General features: G+C 36.3%; 1 protein-coding gene across 2 annotated transcripts; it reads right to left on the reverse strand.

Moving 5' to 3' along the window:
- Positions 1 to 49: 49 nt before the first annotated feature.
- On the reverse strand, positions 50 to 16,374 carry LOC148846870 (S-adenosyl-L-methionine-dependent methyltransferases superfamily protein). 2 transcript variants are annotated; one of them, XM_088950625.1, is made up of 13 exons: positions 15,984 to 16,374; positions 14,977 to 15,035; positions 14,660 to 14,710; positions 13,140 to 13,275; positions 9,517 to 9,602; positions 7,906 to 8,004; positions 7,711 to 7,764; positions 4,545 to 4,689; positions 3,410 to 3,471; positions 2,343 to 2,430; positions 1,307 to 1,390; positions 590 to 751; positions 50 to 475 (listed from the first exon to the last, which is right to left on the reverse strand). In XM_088950625.1, exons 1-13 carry the CDS (start codon positions 16,213 to 16,215, stop codon positions 123 to 125), a joined length of 1,611 nt encoding a protein of 536 aa, XP_088806751.1. In that variant the 5' UTR covers positions 16,216 to 16,374; the 3' UTR covers positions 50 to 122. The 2 variants fall into 2 exon arrangements, with proteins under 2 accessions (XP_088806751.1, XP_088806750.1); XM_088950624.1 differs by having other exon boundaries at positions 3,410 to 3,522; positions 15,984 to 16,298.
- Between the last annotated feature and the right edge of the window lie 147 nt (positions 16,375 to 16,521).

Raw genomic sequence — 16,521 nt, forward strand, 5'->3', positions numbered from 1 at the left:
GAAACTGGGAATACAGACGAGATAGGTTTTCTTAATGCAAACCGTACGATGAGTTTCTTAACAGTGAAAATTCTATGGATTCGACGTAACAAAAGACTTCCTCAAAAGTCAGGTGGCATTAATCATTTGATATGAATCCGCCTGCGTACAAAATGAGTAGTTTGTGCAGTTCTACCCCACCCAGTAACGGGAGGATACAACATGATTTGAGACATCCTAGTGAAAAGTAAGGGTGTAGAAGTTCTCTTCTTGTTTTTAACGTTCTTTCTCGGACGTAACGAGTTTCCTCCGCCTCTACGTTGGTGAAGGAAGGTCCATGATCCATTCTTGAACGGGTTTTTAGTTCTGGTAGTTTTTGAAGGTTTCCTATGCTTCTGCTTTTCTAGATTACCATTTATCACATTCTTCCTGACAAATAGCGCAATAAAGAAGCCTTCCATGTCTATGGTTGGATCAGTGCGAAGCAAATGTTCAGCTGGAAGAACAAAAAAGTTTGCAGTAAGAAAATGCAGCTGCAGATAGTTTCGATATGATAATAGAATCATGAAAAAAAAACGTTGACATATGATTGCTTTAGAACAACACTCACATCCTTCGAAGACTGGAAAACCACGGCGAGGCCACTGAGGGAAGGGAGTAGCCAGTTGGAAACCATGGGATGCAGCCAGTGGAAGAACTGACTTAATGACGTCCTCATTTTCTGCTTGGTTAATGGAGCAGGTACTGTAAACCACTCTCTCAACTGCTGGAACTGTAAAAATCAAATAAATCTCGTTATATTCTCTACCTTCTAATATAAGGCTTGGTTATGTTCTCAACTCCTCTTTGTTCTTTTTTTTCTTTTTCTTTTTATGTAAAGCTCTTGCAGTGCCACCATGATTCCATGAAATTCACGAAGCACTATATAAAAGTTCAAATCAAACTAAATCCCCAAGCTTCCAAACACAATATCTCCAAATTTGTTTTATTTTGATGAGTTTTCATAAAGTTCTTCAGATAAAAGTAAAGACTGGAAGGCAACCAAAAAATTTTCCAGAAATGTCATTTGTCAATACCTACTATCTCTACAAATACAGCTAATCCTACAGATCAAGCAAGTGCCGGCAGCCAAAGGCAAAGTTTTTAGTTTGTTTTTGCGAGTAAAATACCAGCTAAATAGAGCCAACTATTTATAAATAATTATTTTCTTGTTTGCTCCATTCCCTGATTTTTCCTAATATAGCCAAAATACACATACAACCAATTGTTCACAACAAACATCCAAAACAGATATTTTCAAGGGAACTCCATGGAAAATTGAACTTACAAGATAATGCATGTGCTAGAGCTTTTCTTTGAAAGGCAGCAAGCTTATTCACCCTTTCTGTGTCAGCAACATCAGCAGCTTGACCTATGTAAATGGAAAAAGTAAAGACCAGCTACAACAAAATATGAAACTTGAACAACAAAGATCCTATTTAATATATAGTTATTTCTTGCATATGGTTCAACTAGCAGGTAAAGTAAATCCATGCAATGCATGGGGTTGACTAGAAATTTGGTCAGGTTTGTGTTGGCACTTAACCTGACCCAACCTATCTAATTTATACCCTTGCTTTATTAGGGAGAATAAAAAGAGGTTCAGAGAGATTTAAAAGGAAATGTGGGAGGGATGATGTTACTAACATTAATTATTGGAGTGGTGATGGGGTGGGGGGGGGGGGGGGGGGGCTGAGAATGATTTTATTAGAGAAAGCAATGATGGATTTTTATTAGAGAAAATTAAGACTTAAGTGTCTTTATGACATTTTTAAAAATTTAATTTAAAAATAAATAATCACAAGAGAGAAATAAGAGAAGTTGGTGAAAGGACTCTTGGTATATATACGGTATTTTGAATTTTTGATATCATGATGTAAGCTGTTTGTGAATGTGAGCTGCTTTTTCTTCTCTATATTCTTTGTGGAATGTAAAAAGAAATTCACTCCCCCAATTGTAGCAGGACAAGGTCTATTTATTTATTTTTTTATCAGTAGGACAAGGTCTATTTATTAAGAAGGGAGATTCATGGACTAAAAAGGAACCACCACAGAAATAGCTAAACAATGAATTGCATGGATACCTTCAATTAGATGTTTGAACAATATATTGATGCTCTGAAATCAAGTACAGAATAACCTTGTTGCAATACAAAAGAAGGCAAGAGAAAGGAAAATTATGGCATTAGTGGTTTTCAGATGGTCCAGTTAATTGTGCATCAGAAACTGCTCATTAGAACTGGAAAGAAAAGATCTTGAGGATAAGTAAAACTATATAATGGAATAGACAACTACAAAGCATATGAAGAAGATACAGATAATGACCTGCGGTATATGAGGGGAGTAAATGATCTAATCTGTCAGCAGAAGTCCCAGATCCAGAACAGGAAGGGTCCAAGAGAATGGCCTGCACCTGTAAAAGGTACATGACATTGTTAATTAGAGTATGTATAAGAGAATGACACAATGTATTCATCATTTTTCCTTTTCGGCCTGAAAAATTAACCTAGTGACTTTACTTTTAATGTCTATTTGAAACTAATAAACACACAGATTGCAACATAATTGGGAGTGTATGATTTTATTTTTTTTAAAACAAAAATCAATTGTCACCACAGCAAAGAGGGAAAATGCCATGACTTGGAAAACAACTGTGGCTAATGCTAATGTAGTAGATGTTTTTGTTTTGAAAAACAAAATCATACTAATTGGTGAACCCCCGGGTCAGAGAGGTCATATAGCATGATTCAAATATACAAAAGACTGGTGACTGGCACAGTTCTACCATGGAACACTCTAAGTATGATGGATAAAAAAACACAAGATGCTCTAAATTTCAGAAGGTCTGGTCATCAAAATCACCAAAACATTATGGTGGAGTGAGAAATCCCAGTTCCACTTCACTCTATACCTGTAATGAGCATGTTTGATCTTCAGAAGATCAGCGTTTTAATGTGTACCCTACCTAGATTCAAATAGCAATCTAGACTAGATATGGAAAGTCAACCCATAATCCAACATGAATGGGAAATGATTGGATATCGATACACCACCTGATCTGGACAGGATCTCAACCTGGATTCAACTACGTTTTTTGTATTTGTATTTGGATACAGTTGGATCTGCTCAAGATCTAACCCATTTCATGTACTAGCAGCAATGCATATTTCTCAACCAAATTCAACAATTGTGATTTTTTTTTAACTGCATATATGTACTGACCTCTCATAATACATATGATGAGATAGCAAGTAGATCCTTGGTCCCCCCCAATTGAAATTTTATCATCACCATCCAAGCCTTAGACCAACCACATGGGGTCGGCTAGTCTGATGTAGTTAGCATTAGATTACTGCCAATGCTGGAAAATAACAAATATATACAGCACATACCTTTGAATACAGAGGATCTTTCGTGTTTAAGTTTAAAAAGTCTGCATGCAAGACCTCCACATCTTGTATCAGATTAAGGTATGAAAAACAATTGAGCCATGCCATCAGACAAACTCAAGGAATTTAAAGATAAGGAAAAGGAAAGTAATAAGAAAATGAATTCAAGCACTTGCAAGTTACAAATCATAACCTTAGAACTGTACCAACCAGCATAAAATACACAAGGAGAAACTAGAGGAATTAATTTGAGATGTCCCACATATATTTAACATAAACATTTAATTCCTCAGATCAGGACAGTTAAATAACCAATCAAGACAACAGTTGTACTAGGGGTGAAGTAAGATGTTTTAGACTTATTGATCAAAAACGGGAGAAAAATTCCATATATGAAATCTCTTTCTTTTTATCAAATATAAAATGATCCTTTATGCATGGTCACCTATTTCATGAAAATGAAGTCTGAGAAAATGCTACACCGCACAATTACACAAGGGCACAATATAAGAAGGTGTTTACCTAAAATAAGGAGGGTAGGAAGGGTTAACCATGTTTGTCTGCCTACAACTTCTAGTATTTTTTAGCAACTTTGTTCATTCAGTTCCATTTTGAAAACATGTTATAATTCATTGCCAACAACTGAAGCATTTCTTGGTTCCATCTCTAAACAAAAGTGCCTGAAACCTGAAGGTAGGACAGACATAAGGTCCACAAGTTCCTTCGTACACATAAAAAAACAAGTTTCCACTATTATGGATCAGTTCACAGTAACATGTATAGACTATTAGACTGGTAATCCATTTATTTTATCACTAGAAATTCCTTGTTTCTCACTATCTCAGACAATGCCAATCATCCTAAAAAGAATAATTTTTTACTCCTTTCTGTGCAACTGTGCTATAAAAATTTAGACATTACAGATTTACAGTCCACACAGATTTTTTAGGGGAATCTCCACCTCATGTACAGCCATCCAATTATACATCTAATACAATATACTTTACTTTTTTCTCACAAAAAAAAACCACAGATATAGTCTTTGCTGAATCAGTGAACTATGATATTAGCAGCTAAAGGAAAGCATTTAAGAAATATGGAACTACGTATATGTGGCAGCTACTTGCATGAAGGATACTAGTTGCACCGGACCGCTTGATAGTGTCTTCTAAACGTTTAACCCTTTCTTTATTGAGCTCACATGCTATTATCTTTCCCTGTCCTCTCATGAGTGCAGCAAGGTGAACAGTCTTATTACCAGGAGCTGAACAAGCATCAAGAACCTTCATAAGAAAGAGAGAATGGCTTGAGCATTTTTTTGTAGTAAACAGTATTTTGATAAAAGAGAGAAAAAGGATTACAAGAAATGGTGAAGATGTTTCACCAACAAACAAGAAAAACAACTACAACAAAACTGAATGAAAAGCCTTTAATTATTAGTAACAATATCCAAACCCAGCTAAAATGGCAAAAATGGAGTTGAAACAAGAACTGCAATGAAAATCAACTCTAGTAGTTGTTCCTTGAAATTAGTGATAAGTACACGTTTTACAAGGACCTTAGATATGGCAGTTGATGTCTGTAGTAAATTCGATTAAGCTAACCAAAGCAACCATGTGGGAGAGCAGTTTAATTGTAGAATGTCCACATTGATGGTTTTTACTACAATTTCCAGGTTGTACTTTCTATAACATTGAGAATCAACTAACTGTAGCTAAAGATGCTCTTTGAGCTTATGCTTCCTTTAACTATCACAATCTTGGAAAGATTTTCTGCTTAGACTTGATGTATATATTCCAGATAGGCATTTATACAAGACAGTGGAGAAGGTAACATGGATTTGCCCTTGCATTCCCCATCAATACCCCAATCTAATGACTCAGCTTGGCTGACAAACTGGATTAGTAGACATCTGAAAAGTGCAAACTAGTGATATGCATCTTCATTCTTTTTAATATAAAAGATTTTTATTGAAAATAAAGAAAAATGAGATCCTCCTTCCTCTTCTTACCCCTCTTCTTCCTCCTCTTCTTCCTCCTCTCCTTCCTCCTTCCTCCTCATCCCCCTCCTCTTAAGGAGGCTTAGTCCTCCTTGTGTCTGGGAGGCTTATGCCTCATGCCTCTAGGTAGTGGAACACCTCGCAGTTGCATTATGCCCCCGCAATTTTAAAACATTGGAAGCAAGGTTCAAAGTATCGATATGATACGCCCAATATCTTTTGGGGTCCGAAACGCCTGTTTACAGGTATTTCGGGACCCCACTCTTTTTTAATAAAAAATATGCTAAAATATCTTCCCACAAACCAAATTTTGAAAAAAAAAACAAAAAAAAGCTATTTCCGCTTGTATCTAAGTACCGATACGCCTCTGCCAATACACTGAGGCGTATCGATACTTTGAACCATAATTGGAAGCAAGGATTGGAATATTGATACGATACGTCCGATACGGAGCGTATCGTATTGGTACCGTTAATGTCTGGCACGAGATACGCTACGACTGGAGATGTATCCTGCCAGTCGTGCGTATCCCGCCAATACGGGTGTGTATGGGTCCGTATCGCACTGTATCGGCAGATACATATCGATACGGACCAATAAAAACGATACGCTACCCACAAGCCGCGAATGTGCATACTCCTCTAAAAAAGGAAGTTGGAAGGATTCGAACTCACATCAAGAGTTGGAAGGATTCGAACTCGCATCAAGAGTTGGAAGAGCTTAACGTCTGCGCCTGTAAGCCACCACGCCACTCCGCCTTTTGTGTTTATGAGTAAATGAATATAGCTTTTATTTCTTTATTACATAAATACAATTCAAATAAATAATACATATTACAGTTAACTCCAACTAAAAATTAAAAAGTAATATTTAAAATCAGTATTTTATAAAATAACAGTAATAAATAATATATCAAATCCATATTTATATCAAAATACTTTTTGAATCTCAAAAAATTTATAAAAACATAATATTAATAGGAGAATAATTATTTTAATACTTCAAATTTATAAATTTGAACATGAATATATATATATATATATATATATATATATTAATTTACATTACATAAAATCATATTTATTACTTAGGAAATAAAGAAAGTACTTACAAAATATTCAAGAATATAATCTTAAATTGAACCTATCAAATATACTAATCTACATTTATACCAAAAAAGAATTTTAATTAGAAAATTATAGGAATAAAAATATAATAATGGAATAATCATTTTAAAAGTAAAAAATTGTGAATTTGTATATGATATGTATCTTAGAAATTTTAATAGATTTGATAGATTTTAAGTTGAGATTATACATTTTATAAATTATTAATGGATATTTTAATTTACATCGAGAATTTAATATTTGGTTTACCTTTTTGTTAATGTAATAAAGTAAAAATAGGAAAATATGTTTTGCATTTTGGACTCTTGATTGATATATTATCAATAAAATTGTATAAAATCTATGCATCATATTATATTAATTGTAATATATTTTTTCCATATACACCATTAAAATATACATTTTCCATGTATTTATACATTATTTATGATTATTTGAACTTAAATTTAATATTATTAATGTATTATGAAATTTTTATGTGTTACTCTAGCATATCTATATTTTTCGTCCATATTCATGCGTTTCCAAAGCGTATCTGTATCCAAGTTGTCTGATATGATACTTGATACCGATACTTTAATCCTTGAATACTTGATTGGAAGCAATAATGATGAAATCAACAGTAAATTACAGTTTTTTATAAAAGTGAACAGGAGCTTGAAACAACATTAGAAACAATCTAGTTCATCCAAAGGAAATCCGTACAGATATGTTTCTCCCAAGTTTATAGGAGGTGTGAACTTCAGAATACTAGTTAGCTAGGTACTTAGCTCTACTGAATTGGTAACATACAATATACATCTAACAATTTGACTATTTAAAACCAGTAATAGAACCAAGGAAAGCATAAACCCAACTGAACTGACAAACTGAATTAGTAGATATGTGCAAACTTCAAACTTGTTGATGCTGGAAGCAATAGTGATGGAGTTGGCAAAACCTTCAATTAAAACCTTTTATAAAAGTGAATAAGAGCTTGAAAAACAACTTCGAAATAACCAGTAAATATAGGAGAAAGGGAAATCAATATATATAGCTCTTCAAGTTTTAGTAAACTTCACAATTCAAATTAGCTACTTAGCTCTACTGAATTGTTAACATACAATAACATCTGGCAGTTTGGCTATCTAAAACCAGTGAATTGTGAACTAAAGTAGCTGAGAGAAGCATAAACCCACCTCCCAACCTGGCTTGGGCCTAAGGGCTACTGCTACCATGGAGCTTGCCTTGCCCTAGAAAGCCACAAAACACAAGACCAGGATTCAGAAAAAAAAAAGAAATAAGAGGAATGAGAAAGAAAAAGTTGTGCTTATGAAATAAAATTTTGAGGCCCAGGAAAAAAAACAGTATGTATAAGTCTGAAATAAACCTACTTGTAAAAAGACACTTCCATTCATGACCAAAGGATGATCATGCAAATCAGTTCCTGGTGGAAGTACCAACAAGTTTGGAACCATGTCGTCCTTTCTGGCCTATTCAGCATACACAGCATTACAAACATATAAAAAAAAAAAATTAAGCATTCATTAAGGCTATCAAGAAAATGCATTCAATTGTGCATGATGAAAACATCAAAGAAAGAAAAGAAACCTTGCAGAGAGAAAAATACATCTGGGAGAAAATTTGTTTGTGAACAGGCTTTATTTGGCCATACTTCCAACTGCCCAACAAAGGCCAAAGCTGTAGAACTGCCCTAGCTCCTACATTGTCTCTTTTGAGAAAATTCTAAACCTTCCAGATCAAAACAACAATAGGCAGTTCCAAAATTTCTGGTTATCCTTGTTTATTCAATGACAAAACAAAATTTTATTAATAGAAATAAAAAAAGAATGCCACTGAAACAAGGTGGTGTAACACCTCAATACAACTTAGTTCTAAATATAGAAGATACAGCATTTGAATATTCAATCCCCTAAACCATGTCTCCAAACTATTTCTTCTATTCATGACCATTTTACCAATATCAGCTACAATTCCTTCACTCTTCTAAGATTAGTTTTTGAGAAGTCTTCTATTTTTTTTCCTCAAAATTCCCCAACAAACTACAAAAAGGATACAGATCCAGCAGATTTTGGCTTTTTTTACTTGAATTTTTGGCCACTTCAAAAACATCTATTCCAGATTATTAGGCTGGGAGTACTGCATTCTAAGTAGAGATAAATTGAACTGCCAAACAAAAATACAAAAGTAGCCACCTAACAAGAAATGAAAAGATGTCTCACATCCTCTTCTTCCCTCCTTCCCCCCAACCTCTCCTCCTCCCTTTGTAATAAGGTATATGTATTAATATCAAGAATGAGAATTAGCCAATTAGGTTAATAACACCTCTCTCTCATCTTGCAGGTGGAAATAGATTGTGGGAATGTCTCTAGTAATGGATAGTAGGATTAATCCTCCAGAGGATGAATCAAGAAGGAACCAGCTCTTCTTGTAACCATTATACAAAGTTACCATACAAAAGAAAGCCCTCAGTGGCTACATGACCACACAACAAAAGCCCATCATACAATTATACCAGAAAGGCATCCAACCAAAAAAAAAAAAAAAACACCCATTAACCAGCCATTTTACTAGTATGGCCATATTTTACAAGAAAACTCTAGTCTTTTTTTTTTTTGGAAGAAAGAAAATATTGTATTGATGTAACTTGTCAAAAAAAATATTGTATTGATGTAAATAAATCAAATTATAGAAAAGACAACGGGGATATACAACCAAGAAAATTGAAACTATACAACGAGAATACCCCATGGCCAGAAATGCAAGAAATCAGCACCCTCTATAATCGTTTATTTTTAACAATAGTTTTACACAGAAAGTGCAGTGGATGATAAGGAACCCCCAGAATGACAATTGAATCAATATTCAAGATGCTCTTTCCAAAATAAATTATGTTTTTAAGTTGAATACATACCATATTCTACAACAAAGATCTAAATACCAAGAATAATCAACTTTACATTGTATAGGTTACCAAAGAGTACCATGTATTGTCTTTCTAATTTGCATAGCGCATTTTCAACATCCAATTTCAGAGTATTTACACGTACATAACGAGGTTTGGTCACTTCTGCAAAGAGATATTAGAAAAGTTAGTTCATCCAAATATTATAATAGATTTACAGAGCAGTGTCCAAATGACAATCATCATCATCATAATCAGGATGCATGAGAATGTCAACAGATAATCAAGATTATCATGCATTATTGTTCCCTTTAATATTGACCAATTCAGATTTTAATTTTATTAGTCTCAAGGGATATCCAATGAGGCAATGAAGGATTCTAGCATGAAAAAATAAATCAGGATGGTCAGACCAGCTGATCCAAATCTGGCACCACAGCCAGCAGAGATTAGCAGGATTCTTCAAAATTAAAGGGTCTATGATGTGGATGTTTTTATTGGGAAGACATATCACAGCCGGCAGCAGCAGTAAAGGGGGCAAGATTTGCTGATTCTCATCTTATCTAATTCTAGCTAGATACAGTTCTTATCTTATCAGTTCAGTAGGATAGATTAAGGGAGTCTTATCTTATCTTATCAGTTCAGTCTTATCTTATCTTATCAGTTCAGTAAGATAGATTAAGGGAGTCTTATCTTATCTTATCAGTTCAGTAGGATAGATTAGTAGGGAGTCTTCCTAATTAGCAAGGAGTCTTCCTAAAAGTAGGACTCTTATCTCTTGTAATCCCCTATTTAAGGAGCTGATTTTGTTCAATAAAGGCATCAAAAATTTCAGTCAAGAAAGAGAGCAAGGAGAGTTAGGTGATCTCTTGGACAAATCACCATTAAGGCGCCAAGATAGGTTCATCAAGAGCAGGGAGGAACAAGGGAAAACAGGAGGTTTTCCCCGTAGACCAACCCGTGACGAGATCCTATTCGTGGGCCTATAACAATTTGGTATCAGAGCAAGGCGTCATGGGTGACCTTGAGCAGTTGACGACTAGGGTTCATGAATTGAAGCACAAGCTCGTGGAAAACAGCACGGAGGTGTGCGAGATCAAGGAAGACGTCCGAGAATTAAGGTGCATGATGGAGCTCTATTTTTCTAGCAAGGAGAGGAATCCATAAGGGGTTGCAACCACAAACGGCCACTGTCCAGACACGGCAGAATCGTTCGGTGAGCGTCAAGTCGCCGCCCCGGTAGCCGCGGTCATTCCCAAGTATAGCAGGCTGGAGTTCCCTTCTTACAACGGCACCGGAGATCTTTTGGGATGGCTGTACAGATGTGAGCAATTCTTCCGCAACCAACAAACAGGGGACAGCGACAAGGTAAGCTTAGCCGCATTCCACATGACGGAGGAGGCACAGCTTTGGTTTTATTGGAGCAGGAGGAACCCGGGCTCAGTTGGACCCAATTCAAATCCTACTGCCTTCTCAGATTTGGGCCCCCATTAACAAGCCACCCATTAGACGAACTAATCAACCTCAAACAGACAGGAACGATGGCTGAATATCAGCGTCAGTTTCAGACCCTCCTTGCAAGAGCATCATCGGTACGTCCAGACCAGCAGGTTGACATGTTCACCGCGGGGTTAGCAGAAACCTTGAGGGTGGATGTGGAGATGCAAAATCCCCCCAATTTGGTTACTGCTATGAATTTGGCTCGTGCCTTTGAAGGCAAGCTGCAACTCAACCGCAGAAGTGTCAGTATAGGGCGGCCTCCAGCAACATGGGTATCCCCGAAACCACTCGGAATGTCTCCATTTTTAGCAGCCAACCAAGAACGGAAACCACTGGCGAGCAACAATTCCAGATCAGCACCCAGTGTGGGGAGCAGCGTTGTTGCACCCCCTATTAAGCACTTGTCCAGGGCTGAGATGGCGAAACGTAGGGCGAGGGGATAGTGTTTTAATTGTGATGAACTTTACTCAGCAGGGCACAAGTGCAAGAGACTTTTCTACCTCCTGGTGGAACAAGAAGAAGATGAGGATGAACCCTCTTCATTGGAACCCGATCTAGGAGGGCAAAATCATTCCACCTATCCTGGATTCTTTTGACTGTGTTTCAAGACACCATCCTGAATTCGAGCTTGAGGACAAGCTCTTAGTCCAGGAGGGGAATACTGATGTGGATGTTTTTATTGGGAAGACATATCACAGCCGACAGCAGCAGTAAAGGGGGCAAGATTTGTTGATTCTCATCTTATCTAATTCTAGTTAGATACAGTTCTTATCTTATCAGTTCAGTAGGATAAATTAAGGGAGTCTTATCTTATCTTATCAGTTCAGTAGGATAGATTAGTAGGGAGTCTTCCTAATTAGCAAAGAGTCTTCCTAAAAGTAGGACTCTTATCTCTTGTAATCTCCTATTTAAGGAGCTGATTTTATTCAATAAAGGCATCGAAAATTTCAGTCAAGAAAGAGAGCAAGGAGAGTTAGGTGATCTCTTGGACAAATCACCATTAAGGCGCCAAGATAGGTTCATCAAGAGCAAGGAGGAACAAGGGAAAACAGGAGGTTTTCCCCGTGGACCGACCCGTGACAAGATTCTATTCGCGGGCCCATAACAGTCTAATATGTTTGTACATGGTACTTGGCATGATGTTTCTTGCAGCATTTTAATGGAGCTTTAAGCTTAAGTCAGCAGAAAAGCAAGCACTTAGTGCGGGCTCACCATAAAGGATGCAACAGTAAAGAATCAACATTCAATTTTCCGTTTTTTATTATATTTTTGAATTAATCATGTAATTTCATATTATTTAGCAGTGTGTTCCTCTGTCATTTAAGTAGAATGGAATGGAAAAATAGGATTGATGCAGCCAACCCCATATAGTTGGTATAAGGCTTGGATGATGGTGATGTGTTTCTTTGTCATAATTTAGGTTGACATGCATAACACCTGAATACTTTGGCATTCATTCCACATACCAGTGTAACACACTCAGCCTAGTTAGTTTAATGCAGTTTACTTTTCCAAAATAGGGAGATAAGTTTCTTGATATCTAAACCATCAACCACCATCTCCCCTTTGAAAAAATAAATCCATTCACATTAGTGGAGAGTTATCCACAAGGGACCACCTATAAAGGGTTTGTAGATTGCAAAATATTCTTCGCGGTTTTTTCATTTCAGAAGTTCATATAGGCTGGATGATGTGATGAGTTCCCAAGCCTGTCCAGCCTTGGACTTTAGAGTTCCAATGAAGATAAACTAAAACCCAGTTTGATTACTCAATTTGACGAGTTTTGTGCACTAGTTGCTTTTGAGGACTTGACCCAAATTTTAGAACAGTAACACTTCAATCATTAAATTCGAGTCCCAAGAATTTGAGTTTATTTTGCTTTTTCTTTTATTTTGGCTCAATGCTGACAAGCCAAGTGTTTTTTTTTTTTTATCAATAACAGATTCATTCAATTCATTGAAATATCAAACTTTTTACAGCAAGGAAGACAAAAACTCTTATCTTCCGAGTACAAAGCATTGCTTCCCTTTCTGACAAGCCAAGTTTTAACACACAAAATACATGAAAGACAATCTTGATTTAACTATTATTTTGTAAAATCACAAACAGGCACTTCCATTCTGATAGTGTCTACTAATATGCAAAATGTATGCCATAGTAATAGTCTCTAACTCGTAAGTAGCCTGAAGTCTAAACACAGACCAGGAGTTTGGTAAAGAAGTAGTAAATCTTCAACTTGCTTCACTTTTTTCTTCACTAAAAGTTTAGCCAAAGCTGATTGTAGAGCATCTTTCTGTAGCAGGAGAAACTTTTCTGCAGCACCCATCAACACAATAGCCTATGATAAAGAATTTAAATCAATTATTAAAGGAATGATAATAAACAGATATTAAAGATGTCATTAAAAATTAAATCCATTTAAGACCTCAGCAACAAAATATTAATACTTATAATGATTTCTGCATTTGATAGGTGTTGCTGCAACTAAATTCAGGATGTATAGTGAAATGAGAACTGCCCACCAAATATTTATGGCTGGAAGAAAAGTCTCACTTAGAGTCCAGGAAAAGAAAAACCTTATGGCTGAGACCGTATGGACGATAAATGATATCTCCTAAACACATCCATGACCACTTATTTTATATCAATTAAAAAATTATTATTCAAAATATCAGAACCATTAAGCATTTTGGTGAGGTCAAGACAAACTTAATAGCTATATCTAATTCATTCTCATCAGCCAACTCATGCAGCATTAACTGATGAGGACTTCACCTGACATTGTTTGCAGTTGATCAGCAGTGGACACTCTTCTAGCGCAAGGCAGCTAATGGCTCAAGATTGGTCCTCCCTCCCAAGGAGTAGCTAAACTCAATTTTGATGACCGTTCTTTGGGGAACCAGGGCCATCAAGAGTAGGGGGACTCTACAGGATCGCAGAAGGTAGTATCCTACTGGCATACTCAGGAACAAAGGGGACATTAGACATAATTAGAGCAGAGATAAAGTCTTTTCTCCATCTGAGGTTCTTATATATCAGGTGCTTATATCTGGTTCATAAATGGCATTGACGGCTTTTGGTATATTTTCATCATATTAGAAATCTTAAACTCCTAGCATCCCCAGAGTAAATATCTTGTTCAGATAGAGTTGAAGATCCGCAATCATCATGCATACCTAGAGGGGTGCTTGGATAAGCAGATTTATAATTGGGGAAAATCTTCCCCGAGATAGTCTTTACTTTGTATTTACAATTTTTTTAATTGTTTATTACAAGGTTTTTTCCCTGGGTGAGCAGATTTATAATTGGGGAAAATCTTCCCCTTCCCCAAGATAGTCTTTACTTTGTATTTACAACTTTTTAATTGTTTATTACAAGGTTTTTTTTCCCTGGGTGAGCAGATTTATAATTGGGGAAAATCTTCCCCAAGATAGTCTTTACTTTGTATTTACAATTTTTTAATTGTTTATTACAACGTTTTTTTCCCTAAAATCCTCACTTTTGATACTTGACGTGACTGTAATTGTTGGTTTCTTATTCAATGCAATCCATATATCTGGTTACTGATAGAAAAACCCAACTGCAGTTAGAGACAGTTCCTTGTCTTTTAGTGAACAAATCATTAAATAGGTTGCAAAATATCTAAATGTATAGTAAATAAAAGAAAACAAATATGAGATTTGGCTTTAAAGCCAATATGTGAAAGAAAATATATAAATTACCTGGCCAAAGAGAATATCGTATGCGATTACGTATATCAGTTCTTCTTGCTTCTGCAAAAATGAAGCATATTATCACCAGCAATGGATATATATCAAATAACAGAAAGCAAAACTGTTACCATTGGAATTGATCTCGATAGACTGCACAGGTAGTAGAGATAGAAAGAAACGATATTTGGAAACTAACAATAGGAAACATAACTCAATGATATGTTTACCAAAAAGAAAAAGATAAGTGTAAATTTCAATATTGAAGCATCACCAAACAGTTAAAATACAAAAAAAAAATGCCTGCATACACAGTCAGTCAGACATACCTTCCACTTTCCATTCAATATAGTAGTAGCTCCTAAAACATCCTTAAGAATCGGAAGATCTGAGAGACAAAAAAAAAAGATAACAATAATAATTAGTTACCAAGTTTCATTATTTATAACCACAAGTAAATGACCAAAATGCATCTATTAGCAGCGAATCACATAAATGAACTCTCCTTGAACAGAACTTGTGTACATTAACTTAAAGCCTATAAGCCAACGATATGAATGCTGCAATAGCTATAATACCCTGATACTCCAAGATACTGCCACTTACAGGCCTTGACTGTCACGCTTTCAGAGATAGAGATAATTGAATTCAAGCACTAATTCTTATGCACTACCGCATAAGTAAGGTCAAGCCCATTTCATCAGAACAAAGAGGAAGAATGTACTCTCCAACTAGAAAATCCCAAGTGGTCATCAACCATTGCCATGGAGCTATAGAGGCTCAGGAGCCAATATGACTAATTGATTATGCCTAGGAAGACAAATCCCTTGCAAAGCGTAACATAGATAAAGCAGTAACCACCTAAAGAAACAATAGGTGCCAAAAAGACATCAAATTAGATAATCTTGGGAAGTTCTTTGACTCAGTATCAGTAGTATGTATCATTCTTCCAAACAAACCGCGGTAGTCCTAAATCTTAATTGGACGGTGTCGATGAAAATAGTTCAACATCCAAGAGCTCATCAATGCTTACACGTTTTATTAAACATGGAGGCCTCCAATACTTGCCCTCTTATAATTTCACCTAAAAGCACTGAAAATATAATGAGAAAGAGAATAACTGTTACTGAATTCACTCAAGTAGTTAGGATTTCAAACAGAAGCATGCATATCGACTGTGAGGTCTCGGACTGGTTCTCTTAATAATTTAAAATTTTCTGTATGTATCAGGTATAGCAGTTTCATTCAGACTCGGCGAGCGACATCCTCTCTAGCCAATACCAGTACTCTCAAGACTGCATATGGGAATAGACCAACAGGAAAACCGATAACTTACGCTTGAGCGTTTGACAAACAAGAGCGAAAGTCGCTTTCTTGTTTCTGACACAAGGGCTGTAGACGAGGGATTTGATGGAAGCAACCGCCCTACGCCGAGCGTCTCCGTGGAGTACGCAACGCAATACTTTGGCAGCTTCTCTCCGGGCGAAGTACGACGACCGATCGGCGTTGCTCGGGCGTCCGCCTTTCACATTCTTGGCAACTGCAGGGCGCAGCCGAGAGGAGCGCATCTTGGGGCAGCCTAGCAAGTGGCGCAGCAGATTAACAGGAGAAGTGAAAGAGAAGACGAGGGAATGGGCCGAATTAATTTCCGGTTACAAACGAACAGATGCAAAACTGAACCGGGTGCAAAATTTACATCCGGTTCAGTTTGCACTACAAACAAATCCGTTGTCACATAATGAATTCAAAATTACTTGTATGAAACTTGATCTTATGACTTGAACCAGCCCAAATTGCACATCTAGATATGATGCTCAATGGATAATGGAATAGCAAAAAGGCTTAGATGATAACAATGATTTTCGTTTTGCTCC

The sequence above is a fragment of the Nelumbo lutea genome, chromosome 6 (assembly GCF_056320005.1).
Source record: "Nelumbo lutea isolate HS-2025 chromosome 6, American lotus-T2T, whole genome shotgun sequence".
In the NCBI taxonomy this organism is placed as follows: domain Eukaryota; kingdom Viridiplantae; phylum Streptophyta; class Magnoliopsida; order Proteales; family Nelumbonaceae; genus Nelumbo; species Nelumbo lutea.

Bases quoted from the DNA above. Each gene is read 5' to 3' on its own strand.
- LOC148846870 (XM_088950624.1), bottom strand. From the start codon at position 16,215: ATGCGCTCCTCTCGGCTGCGCCCTGCAGTTGCCAAGAATGTGAAAGGC. The intron at 2,431-3,409 runs GTATGTGCTGTA...TACCTTTTACAG, and splicing joins AAGATCCTCTGTATTCAAAG to GTGCAGGCCATTCTCTTGGA. The intron at 1,391-2,342 runs GTCATTATCTGT...CCATTTACATAG, and splicing joins ACTCCCCTCATATACCGCAG to GTCAAGCTGCTGATGTTGCT.